Source organism: Rhizophagus irregularis, chromosome 27 (genome assembly GCF_026210795.1).
Source record: "Rhizophagus irregularis chromosome 27, complete sequence".
Taxonomy (NCBI): Eukaryota; Fungi; Glomeromycota; class Glomeromycetes; order Glomerales; family Glomeraceae; genus Rhizophagus; species Rhizophagus irregularis.
The window spans coordinates 1,245,799-1,267,954 of NC_089455.1; the positions used below are offsets into that span (position 1 = coordinate 1,245,799).

A 22,156-nucleotide genomic window follows, 5' to 3' on the forward strand; every position below is an offset into this window, starting at 1 on the left:
ACACCATTAAGTTTTTGATCTCTTTGTTTTTCGCAGAGTTCTTTCTTTTGAGCTAATATTAAAGATTTCTTTTTTTTATTATTCGTATCTTTGTTTTCTCTCATGCTAAAGTATATTTTGAAAAAAAAACAGTGAGAAAAATTGTTTGCCTAATTAATAAATAATTGACATAATTATTTTGGACTCCAAAAAAATTAATACGTCATATCAAGATTTTTTAACTATAGTTGATCTAGAATAAAATCCGATTTACAAAATATCAAGATTTTACTAATAAAGTCTGATATATCAAGACTGTTTTAATATAGATGATTTGGTTCCAGAAGAAAAATCTGAAATAGTGCCAAATCCGGTTTATTAAGGATCCGATTTATCGAGATTGCCTGTGTATATTTATAAACTTTACGCAAACGTGATATGTGAGTTATCCTAAAATTGACTGATTTACGCAAACTCAATTTATGGTTTAAAAAGTAATTTCATATAAACTCTACGCAAACCCGTTTGTGAGTTATATCAGTATTATTCGGGGTCCTGCTAGATTCCTTATGATATTCTTTGAAAAAATCAGTTTTGTAATTATCTCACGATTTATTAGTCCAATTTTAATGATTTTTTTTTATTTTGCAGAGGGCGTGAAGAGCTACACGATAAAAAATTGTTCAACGAAATTGGATTACTGGGTCACAAAATAATCGCAAAAAACACATTTTTTTATTTTCTCTGAATTTGAATAGTGATTTTCACTACTTGTTATACAGATCACGAATTAAAAATTAATGTTTTTTATTAAAGTTTTAAAAATTTGAAATTTATCTTTGGGAATTTAGTATTCACATTTATATATAAAGTTGAAATTAAAGTCCAAAAGTATAAATATTTTGACTTAGGAAAGTTAAAAGTTGAAATTAAACTCAAAATGGTTAAAATTACATCATAGTTATATGATTTTTATAATTATAATTTAATATAAAATTTTAAACATGAATAACTCCATCAATATTAATACTACAGATACGAAATACATATCATTGGAATCCTTTTGATAAGCTGAATTCAACTGTATAAATATCATAAAAATCAAATTACTGGATGTGAAGTTCATTAACTTTGAATTTTAATATTATTATTTACTATAAAATCATATGACTATGACGTAATTTTGACCATTTTGACTTTTGAAGGGACTCAAGTCAAAATCATTTTAACCATTTTAACCATTTCAGAGGTTAAAATTAACCAATTTTAGTTTTATGTATAATTCATCAACTTCTGGCAAACAATCAATATTAATTCTATCTAATTTATCTGATTCATCTATTTCAAAATCTTGCATATTACTATCATCCACAAAAAAATCAGAAGCCAGAAGTATAACTGTCTTTTTCTAACAATTTTGGATGGTTATTGAAGTAATGTTTTTTCACGCTTTAGCTATATCTATATAGTTAATGGCTTCCTTAATATTTAATTTATTTCTAATAAAAATTGATATTATTAAAAATTAATTAATGATTAAATAAGTTTCATAAATAATTAAATTTATCTTTTTCAATCCATTCCATTATCAAATTGTTGAATTAGATGCTTACAAAATTCTTGCTTATACTTGAATTTAAAGCTGTAGATAATTCTGGTATCCATTTACTAAAGATGAGCAGTTATGTTTAGAGGAAGATAAATAAGTTTAATATTAGTGAGTTTAATATTAGACTTTTTTTTTGTCACTTTTTTTTTAGATTTTGTTTTACTTTGAGCTGAATGGAAAGACTCTGCAACATTTTCTTCATTATGCTCAGTTACCTACTTAAATTAGAACTGTTTTTATCAAATGTTTTTGGATTAAAGTGAGATTCTGCATTATCAATTAGGAGTAAAATTTTTTGACTCATTACACGAAACCAGTTATTAAGACAGTGAAGCCATTCAACAAAAATATCTGATTTCATCTATATTTTGGAATTAGCACAATAAGTTACAGGAAGAGATGCCTTATTAATATTTTTAAAGCGGTGAAAATTATTTGCTTTTTCAATTATTACAAGTGGTGAAAATTTGTGAAAACCTGTAGAATTGTTATATAAAAGAACTGAAAGGTGGCTTTTATCCTAAATTATAATTATAAATATTTTAAATTTAAATTTAATAATAAAAATAAATAAAGTGTAAAAACAAAACAAATTAATACAAATTTCCACCTGTTTTTGTCCAGAAATTTTACCTGAATCAAGAGTATAATTTGGTTCTATCTGAAAAAATAGTCCTGTTTTATCTGTATTGTAAATATCTTTCTTATTATGTTTAGCCAAAAGAGTATGTAAACATAAACGTTCTTCTGGAAGAGTTTCAAGTAATACACTATTAGTTTTTCCTGAAAAATTGACTTTTTGAAGACCATTTCACATTTTAAACCTATAAATTTAACCATTAATACACTTTAACTGATCTTCTATATTTAACATTTTAGCAAATTCTTTTCCTTTTTACTATAATATTATATCAGTTAAAGGTAATCTAACAGCTGTTGCTTTTAAAGTTCAAATTTGCATAACTTTATCAAGTTCTGGAAATTGAACAGAATAATGGTAAAAGATATATGGAGTTTGTGAAGTAGATAAAACCGATAGCCACTTTTCACGCTCTTTTCATATTTTATTAATAGTTGTTCTATTAATACTAAAATTTTGATATTTTGTATTAAAAAATGTGGCAATGTCATTTTGATTTACATTTGGATTTGCTACTATATATTCACAAATTTCTTTTTTGGCTTCAATACTAATAGCAGTTTGAGTACTTTTTGGTTTTTTTAATGGATAAGTGACATAATAAGTAAAAAACTGCACAAACTGCATAAATTATGTGTACAGTGTATTACACATACTGCGCGTATATTTTATAGATAATCAAATCACATGAAATAATGTCAAATCACATGCTTGACTGTGATTATATAAGAAGAAAATTTTTATGTAATTATATAAAAGGCAAATTTATTATATTTATTATAATATTGGGACTAATAATTGATGTGATTATATTTTTATTATATGCGTGATTGTAAAGAAAATGTTTTTATATATCAAAAATTGGTACTAATCAATGTTAATTTTTTGATAAAAAGTTATTGTGCAGATGGCGTACAATTTATTGAGTCTTACTGTGCAGTAAAATGGTATAGTTATACTATTATAATACTAGATACTGTAATACATATATATTCAATCACATAAGTATATTTTAAAATTTTTTGTGCACATGCCACACATCCTTTCTAAAAAAGGTATATGCAAAATTCTGATCATATGCGCTGCGCATATACCATACAGTTGAAAAATAAACACTGGTACTAATACAAAATATGACTAAAGGAAGGGTATGACTATATATGAGATGATTGTAAAGGGGAAAGATTGTATTCAAATGTTATTTAGATGCATTTATTATACATTTATTGTCAATGCATTTATAGTATTATAAATGTGTGTATATTATTTTATTGGTATTACAATAAAGATATTAAAAAAAATTAGTTTATACATTTAATATCACGTAAAATAAGATTTATATGACCTGTGTTCGTACATTATGTGTATAATTAGAAACTGCCTAATTAATAATATCATAAATAAATTTTATTTGATTTTCTATAAATTTCATTTTTATACTATTTTTAATTTACTTTATAAACTTTATTTAAACTTTTTTTATAAAATATTCATTTACATCATATTTTTTTATTTCATTTTATTATATCAATTATCTGTTATATATTATTACTTATATTAATACTATACTTAATAAAATATCAGTTTATAAAAATCTACATAATTTTATTAGATTAAATAATAAAATAATTTATTTATTCAATGAATTAATACTATTATAATGCATTATTTTTCAATTATTAAATATTAAATAATTCAAAAAACTTTTTTTTCTAATTTTTTAATATATTAGATTATATTATATATTTAAAACAAGTTATAATTTAACTTTACTAATAAAAAAAGAGCAAATTTAATTGAATTTAAGAATTTAAAAATTAGTTTTTTGTTATCTAATAGTTTATTTGGCTGATTTTTTTTTAGATTATAGCTATTTTAAATCTGATCATAAAAAGTAAAAAGTATTAATTTTAGTATAGATCAATAGATCAGTTATAAGTTATATATTAGATACCGAATTACCTAATATTTTACTTAATAATTTATTTTATATCTTGCTATATATTTAAATAAAAACTGGCCAATCAGAAGTGTATTTATCTAATTTTTTCAGTTTTGCTCCTAAATATTAAAGGTAATTTGGCATTTACTAGTAATTGATTATTCTTTTTTAAGGTGCTATTGTTCACATTTGTAAACTCCAAAATTGGAAAATTGTCATTGTTTCGAAATTCAAAAATCTTTGTCGGTTTATATATGATCTGAAATTTAACACTCTTTAACCAATCAGAATCAATATTTTGAGGGAGCTAGAGTTTATCCCCAAACTTCAATATAAAAAAGCCACAAATCGACCTCTTTTTTTCTTGTGGTTTTTCCCGTCTTCAAGAGCCCGTTTAATTCTAAAAGTTTTCTTAATAGTAACTCAACCTTCACAGCAAAGTATGGCCGCTTCGACGTCTACAACAATCTCAAATACCAATAATACTACAACGAACACACCAGCTACACAAGCTGGCAGTAATGGCTTACCTACTGGGCAAAAAATGCCTGCCTCGGAGGTGGGCTGGTGTTTCGTTCACGAATACTATACTTTTCTGAACAAAGACCCGAGTCGCCTTCACTGCTTTTACGGGCAAAAATCAACCCTCATCCACGGTACGGAAGGTGAGACCGTGACTCCTTCTCAGGGAGAGAAAGTGAGTATTGTTTATATTTATACTTTCATACAAACTTTACTAGATCTTCATAAATGAGATCGGTTTATTTATAATTTTTTCTTTTTATTTATGGTTTATTATTTTTGTTCAGAATGGCTTTATTGTGTTTGTACTAATGCATATTTTTAATTTCTTCTTTGAAAATTTAATAGGAAATTAAAGAAAAATTTCAAGGCTTAAACTTGGAAAACTGTCGAGTTCTGATCACTAACGTTGATAGTCAAGCATCTATTAACGGTGGAATATTAATTCAAGTATTGGGCGAAATAAGCAATCGTAACGAAGTTGCGAGAAGATTTGCTCAAACTTTTTTTCTCGACGTACAACCAAACGTGACAAATGGCTATTATGTGTTGAATGATATCATCCGATTCCTGTCAGATGACGATATTGAAATATACAACGGGGAAGAGGAAGCTGGAGCATCTGCCTCGCCCACTGGAACATTAGTTGAAGAACCAATAAACGCTCGAGTCGAATCAGCAATCTCATCTAGTTCAGCTCAAAATACGGAATCCGCTCAGGTTGCTTCAAGAACCATGGACACACATATAGCGGTCCCATCTTCAAAAGAAAACGAAGCTCCTTTACAGACAGTTTCTGCTAATGGTGAAGTTGTCGATCATTTTGTTGATAATGATAGGGTCCATACCCGATCACCGATTGACTCGGCATCTGTCATACTTCATACAAATATGCAATATTCAGTTCAAAACGGGCCTCCATTACCTACCATGCCGAACTATAATGAAAGAGCAGTTGATGTGAACAAGCAAGAGCCTGCTACAACTTTAGTAGGTAGCGCGTCTCAGGAAGGAGGTCAATCTCCTTCCATGCAATCAATTCAAACTTTTTCAAACAGACCTCAATCATCGCCTGTTGTCGCAGCCAATATACAACAATCACCTGCTAATGTTATTAAGAAAGAACCAATTACTATTTCAGAGAATATCGAAAAGCAATCACTGTTAAAGGCATCGCAATCATTACAGGGAAATAATAGGCAAGCTTTGACGTCGACAGAATTTAATGTTGTAGCTTCTTCTGTCATATCAACATCGCCTTCAATTGAAGTAGATAAGAATGGACAACCTGGACAACCCGTGATTAATTCAAAGCAAGTTTCTGAACAACCGCCGCAAGTTGAGATGTCACAAGGGGCTGGTCAAGCTCTATCGACACAACGTAATATCGCATCTCTTACGTCATCACCAGTTATGCAGAAACAGCCTGCAAATATTCCCAAGCAGATACCTGCTCAAGCAGCTAACACAACACCACAACCACATATAAATAACCAACCTCCGACATTGGCAACAAATTCTAATTTTCAAGTTTCGACGAGCACAAATTCAGTTCCTAACACTATTATCCAATCGCAAACATTTAATGCATCACGAGCGCAGACAAATGATCAGCCTCCAACAGATAACGATATACACTTATCATCGAGCAGACAAAAATTATCATTTGAGGATAATGGACAAACAGCAAATATTTTGATAGGATCTCACTCAAATGGTCAAGGAACAAAATCAATATCTCGACCAGAATCACCTTCTATTGTAAGCGTTTATTCTCATTTTCCTCAATCGTCTATTGTAAATAATAAAGGATACCCGATTAATATACTAAACAGATAAATATTACAACACAGGCTGACAAAAAGAAAAGTATGCAAAATGTTCCGAAAGATGACATTACAACTGGCACAAATGGTCCTGAAATACGCGACGGAAAATTATCTTACAGCAATACACCACAAGCACAATTACCTACAAAAAAAACTTGGGCAAGTTTGGCTGCTAATGAACAAGAAAAATGGAGTAGTAATGCATTGTCTGAAACAAAAGGAGTAGTTGCTTCTGTTCCAAAGCCAATCTCACAGGCTCAATCCCAACAGATACGAGACAACCGTGATCGGCGTTCGGAAGGGCAAAAAAACAATAATCGTCGTAATAGTGGTGAGACTTTTTATAACATAACAGCATACTTCATTTCTTGTCCGAGTTTATTTCTAATTATTTTTTATGAATAGACACAAGCCTCTCAATATACGTAAAAGGAGTCACTTCCTCAATGACTTATGAATTGCTCAAGGCAGCCTTCTCAACCTTTGGCCATGTTAAACATCTTGACGTTGTGCATACCAAGGTAAGACTTATATTAATACTATTTTTTTTTATTACTATAATAAATGAAATTAAAAATGTTAATAATAATTTTTTTTTTTTTGATAGTCTTGTGCGTTCGTCGAATATAACAACGCCGAATCGTATCGACGCGCGCTTGAAGCGCACACAGTTGATGTCGGTAGTGAAACCGTATACACAGAAGAACGCCGAGTGCGCCGTAACAATGGTAAAGCTCCCCGCGGTCGCTAATAATCTGCTCGTCTCGGTATAATACACCGAAAAGTAGGTGAAATTTTTTAAAAAACGGTGCAGGGTGAATCTTTTGTGTAGAAAAATTTATATATGCACAAAAGATTTGTGATATTTACTTTTATGCAAATAATTTAGTTTCTTTCTTTGTTATATTTTTATAAATCTGTAAATTTTCGTTTTAAGTCAACAAAAAAAAAAAAAATCAGATTAGTGGATTTATTTGTAAATGTGACGCTAGTTGTAGATAACGTTTAAATATTTTGCATAATTATAAATTTCCACATATTTGATTTTTACCTAAAAAATTCCCCTATTATAAACATTTGTTAGATATTTTATATTTTACCCAAAAGTATTATAGTAATAAATTTGAATCAGTCTACATTTTAATTATCGGATCTATCATATCACTAAATTTTCTAATCAGAAGATTTTTAAGATTAAAAAGTAAAATTACAGTTTCTACAATAGTAATTGTTAATATATTACTATTTAAAGTATTTAAAGTTTACCTATATTAACCTTGCTTCTTCTAATATTTAGGAATGTCTATTGTAAATTAGTTTTTTTAGTGATTTGTTAATTACTTTCACTAACTGTAATATTAAATAATTAATAAAATAGAGTATTACTACATCAATTTATTTTATATAATTGTAATTAACAAAGTAAACATTTTTAAGATAATATATTTCAAATTTTATTAGTAAATAAGTTATTTGTAATAATTACTCTATCATAAAGAATCCTAATCTTCAAATTTAATTTTTGTAGGTTTTAAACTAAGATCAACTTCTTTGAAGAAAGAGCCATATGCCTTATGTTCCTTCTTCTTAACACCGCCACCAAACTTTAATAAAGATTCCGGTATTTTTTGATTAGACTGACGAAGAACATTAATAAGTTCTCCAGAATGTGCTTTATCATGTGAAGTAAAAAGAGTATGAGAAATACCCTGTAAAATATTTTATATTTTCTTTAGTTATGCAAAATAACATTAAAATCATGAAAATTAAATAATCTTATTCCTTTACCTTGTTACCAGCACGCCCAGTTCTACCAATACGATGAACATAATCTTCTATAGTTAATGGAAAAGTATAATTAATCACATACTCTACATTAGGAATATCTATACCTCTAGCAGCAACATCAGTAGCTATCAAAAGAGGATAAAATCCATCCTTGAAAGCCTTTAACACTTCCATGCGCTGGAATTGACTTTTATCTCCATGAATTGATTGAACTTCATAGCCATGATTTGCTAACAAGTTTTCAACACGTGGAGCTTCTTTCTTGAAAAGAACAAATACCAAAATTCTATTTTTTTTGGTATGATATTGTTTAAGAAGATTTAATAAACAACGATCTTTGTCCATAGGATTATCAATTACTTCAACTATCTGAGTAACATTATTATTTGCAGATAAGTCAGGAGAACCAATTACAACTTTCATTGGATTGTTCAAGAAATCATTAGCCAATTTACGCACTGATTCAGGCCATGTTGCAGAAAACATGGCAGTTTGACGATTTTTATTGGTTTTGGCAACAATCTGTCGAATATCATTTTCAAACCCTTTGTCAAGCATACGATCCGCTAGATACAAATAAAAAGCAAAAAGGTCAAAAAATCAGCATATAAATAAGTAATTTGTTAAAAATTTACCTTCGTCTAATACAAGATAAGACACATTACTAATATCACAAATGCCTTCATTAATAAGATCAAGTAAGCGACCAGGGGTAGCCACCACAATATGAAAACTTTTACGTAGCGCTTTATATTGATCCACCTTAGATACTCCTCCATAAATACAAACACTTTTAATACCACACACTGGATCAAATTCTTTACATTGTTCTTGTATTTGTATTGCTAGTTCTCGTGTTGGTGCAACCACGAGAATCAATGGTTTATTGTTCGGTGGAATATAAGACAAGCTTTTGACATGCTTCAAAGCCGGCACGGTATACGCTAGTGTCTTTCCAGAACTAGTCATACAAAACATTACAGAAATCTGATCAATTATTAAATTTTAATTTCTTTTTTTTTCTTTTTTTTCTTTACTTTACATATACTGACCCAGTTTCGGCAATACCAATTACATCCCTGCCGCTTAAACAAATTGGCCAACAACTTGCTTGGATAGGAGTTGGTCTTTCGAATTTGTTCAAAATACCTTTAATACTTTCGTCTATATTTAATTGTGTAAATGACATGATTGGATTACATACTAAGTCGCCAGTAATTTGGATTTCATTTTTTTTATTGAATTCATCCACAACAGCCGAGTCCGTCGAAGAATTTCCAGTTGAAGTGTTTTTCATTTTCGGTATTTTCGGTTCGAAGACGGAATCATCATCATATGTAGAAGCCTTTCCCTTTTCAGAAAATTTTATAGTACGGCGTATTTTATGTTTCTTATTCTTTTTCTTCTCTTTCCCATTCAATTCCATTTCTTTGCCTTTATCCTTCTTAGAAGAGTCATCCATATCATTGGTTACTGCATCATTCTTCTTTTTTTTCTTACTATAACCATTTTTTTCTGTATCTTGTTTTATTATATTAAGTGAACTATTAGAAGAGCTAGTAGAGAAAAATTCCTCCTTTTCATTCCTTTTTCTCTTCTTTTCTGTTTTTTTCGTGTTACTTTTATCGCAAGACTTGACTTGAGCTTTGAGTTCTGCCTTGTTATTTGCGGCGGCAACCAATTTTTCAAGTTTTGCGCGTCTCTCAGCTTTTTTTATAAAACCGCTTTGGTTTTTATCCGAACTCATTTCAGAAATGGAATATTTTTACGGTCTGATCAAAATCCGAAAAATCAAATCTCGGAATTGAATATGAATTCACATGATTTCAAAATTGCATCTCATCTCTATGTACCCAATAAGCCGTACATTTGGTTCATAATCAATATTTTTATGGTATATGCTGAAGGACAAAAGAAAACAGCAAACTCCGGAAAAGAAACAATTTTTAAAAACCTATCTTTCTAAAACGGTCTTTTTTTATTGTCAATCGCTGAATACTTTTTTTCTAAATAATTTCATACCTATTTTCACGTTCTGATCTGAAATGCTTAAACGTTTAAGGAGACGTGAAGTTCCTGTTGATGTTCATAGTGAAGACGAAGAGGAGTTTGATGCTACTCGCGGAGTACTTGAATTTAGCGATATCTCTGATTCAGAAGCGAGTGAAGACTCTGATGTAGAAAGTGAAGCGACTCACAGTGAAGGTGAAGGTGAAGAAGAAATACAGGAAGAAACTAGTGTTGTCAAAGAGGAGGCAACTATTACGAGAGAAGAGTTAAGTCTTACAAAAGAAAAAGAGTCAAACTCTACTCATAAAGACACTAGCTCTTTAGTCGAGGATACAAGTACAGCTTCGATTGAAGACATTTCAAAAGGAGTTGAACAGCCAAAATCTACCGAGCACAAATTGAAGGCTGAAGATCAATTAGAAATCAAACAGGAAGAAAATAATTCCACTATTGCTATTAAAGATTCTGGCGAAGATGGTATTAGTTCAACAGACGGAGATGAATTACAAAGTCATTCGGGAAACGAGATTGAGGTACGAGATGAAAAGCGGGATGATTCTAAGAATTCTGTCAACGTTCCCGAAATGTCAGGTTGGCAAAAAAAAGTATTAGCAAGACAAGAATATCGTAAAAAGTTAGCAGAAGATCCCGCATTTGTGCCTCATCTCGGTGAATTCTGGGGACATGATGATAGGTTCATTAAGGATGAGCTTAGAGATGACTTTGATTCACATTATCGTAAATCACCATTCGCTTCTAGGTATTTAAATATGTTATTTGCCAATCTAAAAGAAATTGTTAGAGGTTGAGTATCAAATTTTTGTTTTCTTTAATTGCTTATTTGTAGAGATAAAAATGTATGGGGAAATTCTCCAAGAGATCGATGGGATCATGACGGATTTGAAGAATTGATGAAGATCGAAGACGAAGAAAGACGTAGAAAGGAATTTCAACATAGAATTCAACATCGCCGTGAATTTGTTCCTCCGGTATTTGATAAATATCTTATACTAACAGATTATATTGTTTTTTTTCCTTCACAATAGTCACAATAGTTTACCTTATTACATTATTTATCATTATTCAATTTTTACTGAAAAGGCTCCTCGACGTCGATCGCATTTTCATAATAATATTACAACTCCAAAGTTTAATCATTCGCGTCCTTCAAATTCAATTATAAAGAGAAGGAATTCATTTGAAGAACAATCTAGATCAAGAGGGATGTTCTTATCAAAGTATGATACTAATCATAGGAGAGGAAATGGTAGTTCTAGTAATTTTAAACATCATAAATCAAGTGTACGTGGAAGTAGATCAGAAAATTCATATAATGGAAACGATGGAAACGTTAGTTCAACATCCCGATTCAATGATAATAAATCTTACACAGGAAAAGATAATTCGTTTCCGCCGAAAGGCGGGAATGGGTTTCGCGGAAGAGGTTATAGTAGCAGACACTATATGCGTTCAGGTTTAAACCGAGATCATTCATTTAATTCTAACCAAGCTGACGTTAGTGAGGTGGATGGAAAACATAATTTAAGTCAGGACAAAAATTCTAAAGAACAACGTTCGAATAATGATAGTGTGGACAATAAAGACTCTCATATTATACATAATAATGGACAACAAGAAAGTCGTGAAAATAAAATTGAAGAGAATATAAATATAGTTGCAGAGTACAAAATTGAAAAAGCGGAACCAGCACAAGAATCAACAGATATTACATCCCATGTAAATATTACGTCAAGTTCATTTACAAAGGAAGGAACGGATTCGGGATCTCCAATTAAAGAAAAAGAGAACGTCTACGAAAAATTGGAAGAAGAATCTGGAGTGGAAATTATTTTAGATTCTCAAAGTAAAAAAGCAATCGAAGATAACGTAACTCCTATTTCACAATCAATAAACAATGTTACATCAAGTTTTAATGAGTTATCTATTAATAATAATCAATCTGATACAATTGTATCCTTGCCTTCAACATTGATGGACAAAGATAAAGTTCAAACTAACCAGGCATCTAAAAGGTATTCAACTAGAAGAGCAGCTTCTTTCTCGATAACTCAACCAACCCAAACAAACGACTCACCAGCGAGCGGAATATCAAATAATTCTCGAACAAGCGAAATTCCACCTTCAGGTTTGTGTTTTTAATAAATTATTATAATAAAATAATGTTTTCTTTCGTCATTAAGACGAAGCGATTCTAATTCTTAAAGATTAGTTTAGCTAGAATAAAAATAATGTATATTGTACATTTGAAAAAAAAGTTCATTATTAATAGAGTATGTGTGTATGTATATGCATATGTATATATAAAAAATGTTTGTAATAGCTGTCTTTGCACCGCCTTTCCAACCGAGAGCACTTGCTCTTTCTGATGAAATTTCCATTTCCAACGAGGACTCGTCAAATACGTCAAATACGTCAAATACGTCAAATAATTTCTTTCCACAAAAACCAGAAACACCAATTGCATATTATATGGATAATTTACCTCAGGGATTAAGAAATAATCTATCTGAAAATAATTTACCGCCGCTAACATCTATCCCTCCTGCTTCTTATGTTGCTGAAAGTAATCCTTATGTTACTGAGAGCAATGGAATGGTTTATTATTACGATCCTAATATGTATTATTATTATTATCCGACTCAAACAACCACAGAATTAAAAGATACGAATGATAATTCCGTTAAATCTTCTTCATTTGTGTCTCAATCTTCAACTGGTGTACAGGAAAATGATGGTGTTTATTATTATTATCCAGTTTATTATCAATAATTTCAATTTTATTTAGCGTTAGTAATACTTTAAATAAATCTTTCAATAGTTAGATGTATTTTTACTGTTTCTCATTTTAAATATTGGCTATAAAATTTATTCTTGAAACTCTTGTATAATATTTATAATATTAAAGCTTGATAACGATTATATAAATGGGCCGTTCGCAAGAACAAGGAGGAAAACTGTCAGGAAAGAAATGTTTTAGTATACTCGGCATACAAAAGTAAGTTTAATTTCCTCAGTTTCTATATAAAGGCTTAAATGTTTGTTGTATTTCAAGATCGAATAAATATTTGAAATTTTATGATTGAAAATCAATTGTATTATTTATTAATATTAAAACAAATTTTTAATCATCCACAGCAAACTTTATAGAGTGAGACTCAAAATCAATCTTTCCTCCACGATAAGATCCTCTTTTCTTTTTAGTTTTTTGCGCACGAAAATCTTTACCTCGGGTAGCAAATAAATCATTATGAGCCTTATAACCATAAGAGTCAATAGCACCGTCCTAAATGTCATTAATAAATAAAAATTTTAACAACAATTTAAGGACATGAAATACAAATATTAACAAACAATACTTTAGCCAGAAAGCTGTTGTCTTTTAATCGTTCATCAAGAAATTCCACTTCTTTCGGATTTATTCTGCGGTTATATATATTTCCATTACTATTACTTTCGTTTTCCGTCTGCTTAGCGGTATTGAAAAATTGATTAATATAAACTTAACTAATAAAACTAATATTGAAATATATTACTTACTTTATTCGATTTACCATTTTTTTTCTGATTTTTATACACTGATAATGGTTTAAAATGTACACTAGTCGTAACATATTTAGTACTATTATTTTAAAAAGAGGATTAGTTTAAAAATATTTTTTGTTTCCTTTTTTTTAATTACCTCACATTCGAATTTAGTTTTTTAGGAGGTCGTGTATAATCTTTACCATCCAAAGTGTCATTATTTGAATCAAGTTTATGTTTTAATTTATTTCCGTTAGTTAAAGGAACATTTATTTTATGTGATGAATTACTTGATTCCGACTTGTCTATTTCAGTACTGGCTATTTTACCATTACTATGAAATAATCTATCTTTGTTTTCTCCACTATGTTCTTTAATATTATTTATATTGTTTTGTGTATTTCCTGGTTTACTTTCATCTTCAGATTCATTATCACTTTCCTCTGATTCATTATCACTACTGTTGCTGTTGTTACTGTTGGTTTTATTGTTATCTCGAGTATCAGCTACGTTAGAACCTTTTTCTTGTTCCTTATCACTTTCTTCGCTACTAGATGAAACTAATTCGTTATCGGAACGAATTTTCATTTTACTATTTTCTTCATCATCTTCACTTAAACTATTACTTGATGAACATTCGCTGGATGACTCGTTGGAAAGATCTGAATCTTCATTTACATTTGACGCCCCAACACTTTGTTCTTCGTTTTCACTTTGTTCAGAAGATGAATCTGAACTACTAGAATCTGAACTGTCCGATTCTTTACCAGAACTTAAAACATTACCATTATTTTCCTCTTCAATTGAGGAAGAATCAGAAGAATCGTCATCATCTTCGCTTGAAGAACTTGAACTATCTTTCATTTCATCATCATTTTTTAATTCCTCACCAGAAGGTTCATCCACTTTATCAGATTCATTTTTGGAATTAGTTTCTTTTATTAAAACTTCATCCTCTGAACTTTGATCATCATCTTCAGATGAGGATGATGATTCATTGATACTCTCGTTCTCTTCATGATTACTATAGAAAGATAATTATTTACATTGAAATTATAAGCCATATAAATTAAGTTGATATACTTACGAGCTATTCTCAGAAATCGATGAAGAATCATCAGATTCTACTTTTTCAATGGTTTTACTAACGATAAACCAATAAATTTTAGTAAAGGAATTTTAATAGCAATATTGACAAACGTGAATTACCCAGCTAAAAGAGAATTGTAAGACTTGTAAACCTCGATTAAGCCAAGTTTTTGGTTTACAACTTTTATTGACTATATAAAAAAAAATATAAATATAAATAAATTATAGCTTTCAAATTAAACAAAAATTTTATATTATACCTTATTTATTTCTTTTTTAAAAATTTTAGCTGTTTGTGATAGACCTGCATCTTTTAAAAATTGAAGAACTAAAGAGTAAAGCTCTGTTGGGATATTGGCATCAGAATTTGACGACATTTAGACGCGTTTTTTTATTTTCTAGGAGTAAAAATAAACTGAAAAAAATTTTTTTTTTATCCATCAAAAAAAGAACACCTGATAACTTGATTGCAGATCAAAATTAAATACAAAAATGTACTGCAACAAATTATTCAAGTGTAAAGCGTTAATTAAGCATGGTAACTTCAACTGCAATAAAGAATAGCAAAACACCTAAACGAAATACTACTCATCGTATAGCTCTCGGAGAAATTACACCTAACAACTTGGGTCAATTAAAAAAATTAAATACTGTCCTTTTTCCTGTTCATTATAGCGAAAAATTTTATAAAGATGTATTGGAAGTTGGCGAATTCGCTAAATTCGGTAATTAATAACGACAAAGCAATCGATTATATTATTTAATATTCATAAATTAAGTTCTTATCAATTTGTAGCTTATTTCAATGATTGTTGTATTGGAGCCGTTTGTTGTCGTAAAGAACAAATAAAGGAAACAAATCAAGGTACAACATCCGATCAAGCAAAGCTATATATTATGACATTGGGTGTTTTGGCTCCTTATCGTAACCTTGGAATAGGTACAAAATTGTTAACGCATATTTTACAACATGCCACATTAACTACACAACACCCAAAATTCGTCGAAATTTATCTTCATGTGCAAACATCAAATGAAGAAGCTTTGGCCTTTTATAAAAAGTATGATTTTGAAATTGTTGCCACGGTGGAAGGATACTATAAGAAAATATCACCACCTGACGCGTATGTTTTGAGCAGGAAATTGTAATTTTAGTTACAAATTCAGTTTTTTTAATATTAATTGTGAATAATTAAAACTATATTACAAAGAATTCATGATTCTCCCAGCTTTAAAAAAAAAATAATATATAATAAAATTTAAACTCTAAAGTATTGATATATATATTAATAATATTTATTGTTTGTCGCCTTTCTTGAGAATTTTGTTTATGTTTAATTTAGCAAATTTTTTCTTCTTTCCAATCTCACTAGGAAATTCAGTCATATCATCGCCGCTTGATTCTTTGTCATAATCAATATTGCGCATGTCTCTCATAAATTGATCATAAACTCCTTTTAGCACAGTCATTTTCAATATAGCATCATCCCTCGATAAAGGAGGACTTGGCGAAGGAGATGGGGGATGACTGGTGACATCTTGCTGCGAATTATTTGATTCATTAGGAGGACTTTGTAAAAATTCTGAAGCTCCGTCATTATTGTCAATATCTCGTAATCTTTTAAGTATCGAATCATGCATCCTCCATAAAAGATTTCTTTCAACTTGCTGAGGAATCTTAGAACTAATTTTAACATTTTGATTCCTATTATCATCTTGAGTTACATTAAATCCGTTTAATGGCCATTGTCCAACATAAAATACATTTAAATTGGTTAATTTTCCTAATGTAATTGGTAATGTTTCTATTGAATTTCCTCTTAATCTTAATTCACGCAAATTAATGCAATCTCCGATTGATAACGGCAAATCCACTAATACATTCTCAGAGACATCCATAATTTCAAGTTCTTTGAGACGTCCAATCGTTTTTGGAATATGAGTTAATTTATTATTAACAACATATAACTCACGCAACATCTCCAATTGATCAATTTGTTCAGTTATATCATTAATACGATTGTTTGAAATATTAAAACTTATTACATGATCCATCCCTTGAAGATTTGGCATAGTATCAAAATGATTATAAGACAAATTAACATAAGATAGTTGATTATAAACAAGTCCCATTTCAAATGGAATTTGACTGAGACTACAATGTTGCAAATGAATTTTTCTTACAAGGACAAGTTTTTGGAATGAGTCAGGTATTGCTAATAATGATGGATTATTATTAAGTTTAATTTCCGTTAGTTTTGTTAATTTTCCTAAATCTTCAGGTAAAACAATAAATTCATTGTGTGATAAATCTAATTCTGTTAATGATGTTAATTTTCCAATGTCGGCCGGTAAATTAATTAATCGATTTTCACATAAATTTAATGTTAATAATCTCGAGAGTTGTCCAAATTTAGCTGGAATTGATTCAAGTAAATTGTTATGAGCATTTAAATGTGTTAACCTATTACATTTTACCAATTCATTAGGAAGTAATGTAAGTTTGTTATTGGAAATGTCCAATTTAGCTAAATTCTCCAATTCTTTTATATTTTCTGGTAACGAACTTAACAAATTTGCTCTTAATTCCAAAACTTGTAACTGATGCAATGAACAAATCGCATCCGGTAAACTTTCAATATTATTATTGTTTAATCTTAATACACATAAAGATTTTAACCGTCCGATTGAATCTGGAAGGCTTGTTAATTGATTATTGTCCAAATATAAAAGCCTTAATTTAGTCAATTTTGAAATGTCCGGTGTTATACTTCCTAATAAATTGTTATTTGCTCTTAATTCTCTAAGAGTCTTTAATTTTGTTATGCTAGTTATATCTGATAATACATTATTGTCCAAATTAAGCCTTCTTAAATTTCTTATCCTTCTAAATTTTAATCTTGGATGAAATTCTGATATACAATTGTTACTTAAATCTAATATTTCTAATTTCGTCAATTTCAAAAGTTCTTCGGGTAAATCTCGAAGTGAATTTCTATCAAGATACAATTCTTTTAAATTATGAAGTCCTTCAAAGAAATGATTAGGAATATATGATAAACGATTATTACTGAATCTAGCTGGACTTTTGCTATCTTTTGTTGTTGCTGGTGCATTATTTAAAATAATATCCCATGCTGATTCCATGGGCCAATCTATATTAAGTTGTGAATCCGAAAATGTCGTACTAAATGCTGATGGGTCTTCTGAATTAAAAGATTTAGCAAATGATGACATACGAGACAACGGAAATGATACTTCATTCTCAGATCCTGTATATAGACTGGATTCTGGCGCTTGTGATTGAGTGGCTGAAACATCTCCTTCAACTCCATCATCTAATGTCATGTCATCTAAATCCTTGTCACTATCACTATCTTCTGATTCTTCCTCAGGATATAAGTTGTTATTATTCACCTGAAGAAGGTCATTTGTTGACCCAGATTCATAAAAGTTTGCAATAAGCGGAGAAGAAATAATTGGAACTGTGTTTAAGGTTTCTTCTTCTTTTTTGATATTTTTATCAGTATCTTCAAAATCAGAATTAGAGTTGGAAGGTCGAAGAGTTTTATAAAATTTTTTCTTAAACAAACGTAAAGGTGATTTATCAACCTTTGTTTTATCGCCAATTATTACTTCTTCTCTTGGCGTTGTGTTCTTATTTTCCGTTTCGGATTTTTTAATATTATTATCAGTATTATATGGCTTATGTGAATTCGAACTTAAAGGAGAAGAATTCTTAAGTGGAGAGAACTGTGAAATCATATTAGTTGAATTATTATTATTATTTACAAAAAAAGATTCTTTCATATTATTAGAATTTACTCTGATATGACGTGAAGAAACGCCATTCGTCATTTGATTATTCAAAATACTTGCTCGGGAACTGTCTTTTTTCGCTGTAAATTTATCAAAGATACGAATTGTTCCGGAAACACCTTTAATCGTGTCATCATCAGCACGTTCCGAAGAATTTGATGACTTGGCAATCGAATGCCTTAAAGGAGAAACTACATCAATATCCATATTAATAAAGTCCAAATTTTTAAGATCATCATCTTTACTACGTGAATCCAAAGTTTCAGATGCAGTTGATTGTGTTGATCGTTGTGTTGAAAGTGAAGATTCATCTGGACATAAAGTGTTAGATGAAGCTGTGAGATCTTGCCCTTCTACAATTAGTTCTTTTTGTTTTAATTTATTATCAGTTTTCTTAATTTTATTATGATCTGTATCAATGTTATTCTCAATAGAATTTGTTTGCGATATTTGTTCAGTGAATTTGTTATCGCTTTCAGATGATGTGCGTTGTTCTGATGTAAATGAAAATTGTCGACCTGTAAGTCTTTCAATAAGTGAGCCAAAACTATATTTTCGACGCGATGATTTTGGAGTTGGAGCAGTCGAAAAGTTATTGGAGTCATGTTGGGTCGCTTCATCAACTACTGTTGAACTGCTATTTTCTTTTCTTTCCGTTTTTCTCTTATAACTAAATCTACGAAATAGACTTGCTATACTAATTGATTTTTTTACTTTTGGAGCGCTTTCATCATTATTATCGATTGATACTTGATTTACGTATGGTGATGATGGTGACGATGATCTCATTGTTGATATTGAGGCGGTAGAATTTTGATTATTAGATGTTGAATTTGTAGTATTATTTGTTGAATCAGCGCCAGCGCCAGTGTTTGTGATAGGCGTTGTTATTGGATGCGAATTTGTCGAAGAATTTGATCTTCCCCAGCTTAACCACCAGGAGAGCTTTGTAAACATTGAATCTGAACGAACAGAGTTTTTACGGGGTTCATTATTCGAAGATTGATTATCTGAAGCGGTAACAAACACAGAGCCCAAATTTGTTGTCGAAACTTTATTTACTCGTTTTGCACCTGGAAAAGTATTTGAAGGTTCAGAAAATGATTCTTCAAGTTCAAAAGTTTGAGATGTAGAAGGACCTATTGTTGCAGAACCCAAAAAGGTTATCCTCGGAAAATCTTTTGGAGGTGTCGTTGGACGAAAATCGTCTTTTGGAGGAACAGGAGGTGGTAATTCGCTGGTTTGCACGTTATATTCAATATCAGCCATAGATTTAAAGAAAGTATTTGCCTTGTCAAAAAGCTTTAAGATATCACGAATATTAGAACCGAACTAAGTTAGTACAATTTTAAATAATTAAACTGTAGGATAAGAAAATTTTAGTTTGTATATATTGCGAAATTATTAAATAACAAGCATGATATGACTTCTTCCTTTAAAGCAAGAAATGGGGATAACGTCTTGGGTATCCAAGAGTTACACGGCAATAATGCCGACAATATTATGGTCCGAAAAAAAAAAAGAATTGAGCAACAAGGACTATATACAGATTATTATAAGAAAAGAAAGAAAGAAAAATTAAAAAAATTAAAATTTGTCTTTATTTTTCTCCTTGTCCTTGTAAATTGGATGTACAAAACATTTGACCGGCGTAAATTTATCATGATTTTTCCATATAGAGAAAAGATTTGCACAATAATCGAACTAAATTACATGTTAAATTTGGAAATAAAAAGATTATTGGTAGAATTATCATAAATGTTAGGAATCGACAACTTTGACACAAGGTCGAAGGTGACCTGTCGTCCCGGGCGGTGGAGGTGGCAATACTTTTTTTTGCCTTGGTTTAGGAAATCCGAAATTTTCTTCAATCCCATCGTAATTTATTTCAATCCTTTTGCCTCTCGTTTTCGGTACCACATACAACGGTGGTTCACGGCCATTTCTTTTATAATATTTTAGTCTTTCTTCTAATGTATATTTCCTTTTAGTCAATTTCGGCCTAAGTTTAGTTTGTTCTGTTTCGTTAAGAATTTTATTATAAGTTTTATACCACCAAGTTTCAGGTGGCTTGTAAATCGGGTAACTAACTAGAGCAGGACTCCAAGTTTTTGCTGCTCTCTTTTCAGCCTCTTGTGCTTCTTTAACTGCTTGTTTCCTTCTATATATCTGATTTTTAGCGAGTTTTACGAGAGCAGCTTCTTCTTCTGCAACTTCTTCTAATATTTCTGAATCTATATCTGATTCTTCAACTTTCTTGCGTTTAAATTGACGTTTAAGATCAGCCAATATTCTTGTTTTTTTGTATGGTTTCTCCTCATTTTCACTACTCGATGATGATGTTGAAATATCAAAATCATCTTCTGTACTATTATTTGAAGATTTCCTTTTTTCTCCTTTTGTTTTTTCTGTACTCTGTTTTTCTTCGGCTTCTTTAGTAAACTTTTTTTTCGATTTGTTTACTACTATTTTGCATTTTTTTTGATATTCCTTATAAGTTCTTTCTACTATTTTCTCATGATGTTTTATTTGTTGTTCCCACTTTGGAAAATTCCAGTCATTCATCATTCTATTCCTAAATTTTTTTTTGGCTTCTCTTGCTTCGATCATGTGTCTTTGAGAGTAATCAGGAAATGAGACTGTATACCTTTGAATAAATGTTTCTGACGGGTGAGGAATAGGCCCTAGTTTGTGTGCTAAAATTGAATCAACATTTGGACTTGGATCAGGTGAGTTAGCAGGCCGGCATATATTAAAATAGCGAGTAGGTCTTTTGTGTGAAAGAAGTAAACCTTGCGCTTCTTTACATGGTAAAAATATTTCTAATTCTTTCATTTGTCCAAAGACCGTTTCGTGTGGGGATCTCAATTCTTGGATAAATTCTTTAACTATTTCATTTTCCTGAGAAATATCATTATCATTAGGCATTTCGTAGACATGATACTCCATTAATTCAGATTCCTTTTGTATTGTCGCTACTTTTGTTGGAACCCGAGATAATCCAATAGGAAGTTTCAGCGTCAGCCCTTGAAGATCCGTTTTAGAGACAGTTGGAGGAATTTTAAATAACCATAATTCCTTTTCTTCCTTATGAACATTTTCAAAATCAAACATTGAAAAATCATTTGATTCCAGTTTTTTCCAGCCAGAAGGAGGTTCATATGAAGGGAAAGAGCCACTGTTAATTTCTTCTTGATTAGTAGCAACTAAATTACTTATATTAAAAGAAAATTGACCATTTTGTTCATTCGGAATCCTTTCATTTTCACTTGATACATATTGGGATTTCTTTTTAGTTTGATCATTCCTAGAAATTTTACGTTTAGATTTAATCTTCGAGTTAACTGCACTCGAGAAACGTTTCGTCATCTTAAGAATAACATTCT

General features: G+C 30.1%; 7 protein-coding genes across 7 annotated transcripts; 3 read left to right on the forward strand and 4 right to left on the reverse strand.

Moving 5' to 3' along the window:
• Positions 1-4,536: 4,536 nt before the first annotated feature.
• OCT59_018184 (uncharacterized protein) lies at positions 4,537-7,460 on the forward strand. The gene is made up of 5 exons (XM_025320801.2): positions 4,537-4,867; positions 5,041-6,453; positions 6,546-6,852; positions 6,927-7,042; positions 7,129-7,460. Exons 1-5 carry the CDS (start codon positions 4,613-4,615, stop codon positions 7,270-7,272), a joined length of 2,235 nt encoding a protein of 744 aa, XP_025170513.1. The 5' UTR covers positions 4,537-4,612; the 3' UTR covers positions 7,273-7,460.
• Positions 7,461-7,638: 178 nt separating this feature from the next.
• Positions 7,639-10,129, reverse strand: OCT59_018185 (uncharacterized protein). The gene is made up of 4 exons (XM_066148592.1): positions 9,362-10,129; positions 8,945-9,270; positions 8,310-8,875; positions 7,639-8,230 (listed from the first exon to the last, which is right to left on the reverse strand). Exons 1-4 carry the CDS (start codon positions 10,054-10,056, stop codon positions 8,024-8,026), a joined length of 1,794 nt encoding a protein of 597 aa, XP_066004506.1. The 5' UTR covers positions 10,057-10,129; the 3' UTR covers positions 7,639-8,023.
• A 225-nt stretch (positions 10,130-10,354) lies between these two features.
• On the forward strand, positions 10,355-13,226 carry OCT59_018186 (uncharacterized protein; the record flags this gene model as incomplete). The annotated part of the gene is made up of 4 exons (XM_025320799.2): positions 10,355-11,079; positions 11,167-11,308; positions 11,421-12,465; positions 12,661-13,226. 4 exons carry the CDS (start codon positions 10,355-10,357, stop codon positions 13,107-13,109), a joined length of 2,361 nt encoding a protein of 786 aa, XP_025170510.2. The 3' UTR covers positions 13,110-13,226.
• Positions 13,227-13,415: 189 nt separating this feature from the next.
• On the reverse strand, positions 13,416-15,406 carry OCT59_018187 (uncharacterized protein). Its single transcript, XM_025320798.2, has 7 exons — positions 15,212-15,406; positions 15,072-15,142; positions 14,950-15,006; positions 14,020-14,886; positions 13,878-13,959; positions 13,697-13,804; positions 13,416-13,623 (listed from the first exon to the last, which is right to left on the reverse strand). Exons 1-7 carry the CDS (start codon positions 15,326-15,328, stop codon positions 13,462-13,464), a joined length of 1,464 nt encoding a protein of 487 aa, XP_025170509.1. The 5' UTR covers positions 15,329-15,406; the 3' UTR covers positions 13,416-13,461.
• Positions 15,407-15,445: 39 nt separating this feature from the next.
• OCT59_018188 (uncharacterized protein) lies at positions 15,446-16,246 on the forward strand. Its single transcript, XM_025333659.2, has 2 exons — positions 15,446-15,676; positions 15,748-16,246. Exons 1-2 carry the CDS (start codon positions 15,487-15,489, stop codon positions 16,098-16,100), a joined length of 543 nt encoding a protein of 180 aa, XP_025170508.1. The 5' UTR covers positions 15,446-15,486; the 3' UTR covers positions 16,101-16,246.
• Position 16,247: 1 nt separating this feature from the next.
• OCT59_018189 (uncharacterized protein) lies at positions 16,248-20,039 on the reverse strand (the record flags this gene model as incomplete). The annotated part of the gene is made up of 2 exons (XM_066148594.1): positions 16,248-18,704; positions 18,777-20,039. The coding sequence occupies 2 exons, from the start codon at positions 20,037-20,039 to the stop codon at positions 16,248-16,250; spliced, it is 3,720 nt and encodes a 1,239-aa protein (XP_066004507.1).
• A 308-nt stretch (positions 20,040-20,347) lies between these two features.
• OCT59_018190 (uncharacterized protein) lies at positions 20,348-22,150 on the reverse strand. The gene has a single exon (XM_066148595.1). It carries the CDS (start codon positions 22,137-22,139, stop codon positions 20,532-20,534), a length of 1,608 nt encoding a protein of 535 aa, XP_066004508.1. The 5' UTR covers positions 22,140-22,150; the 3' UTR covers positions 20,348-20,531.
• Positions 22,151-22,156: the final 6 nt, after the last annotated feature.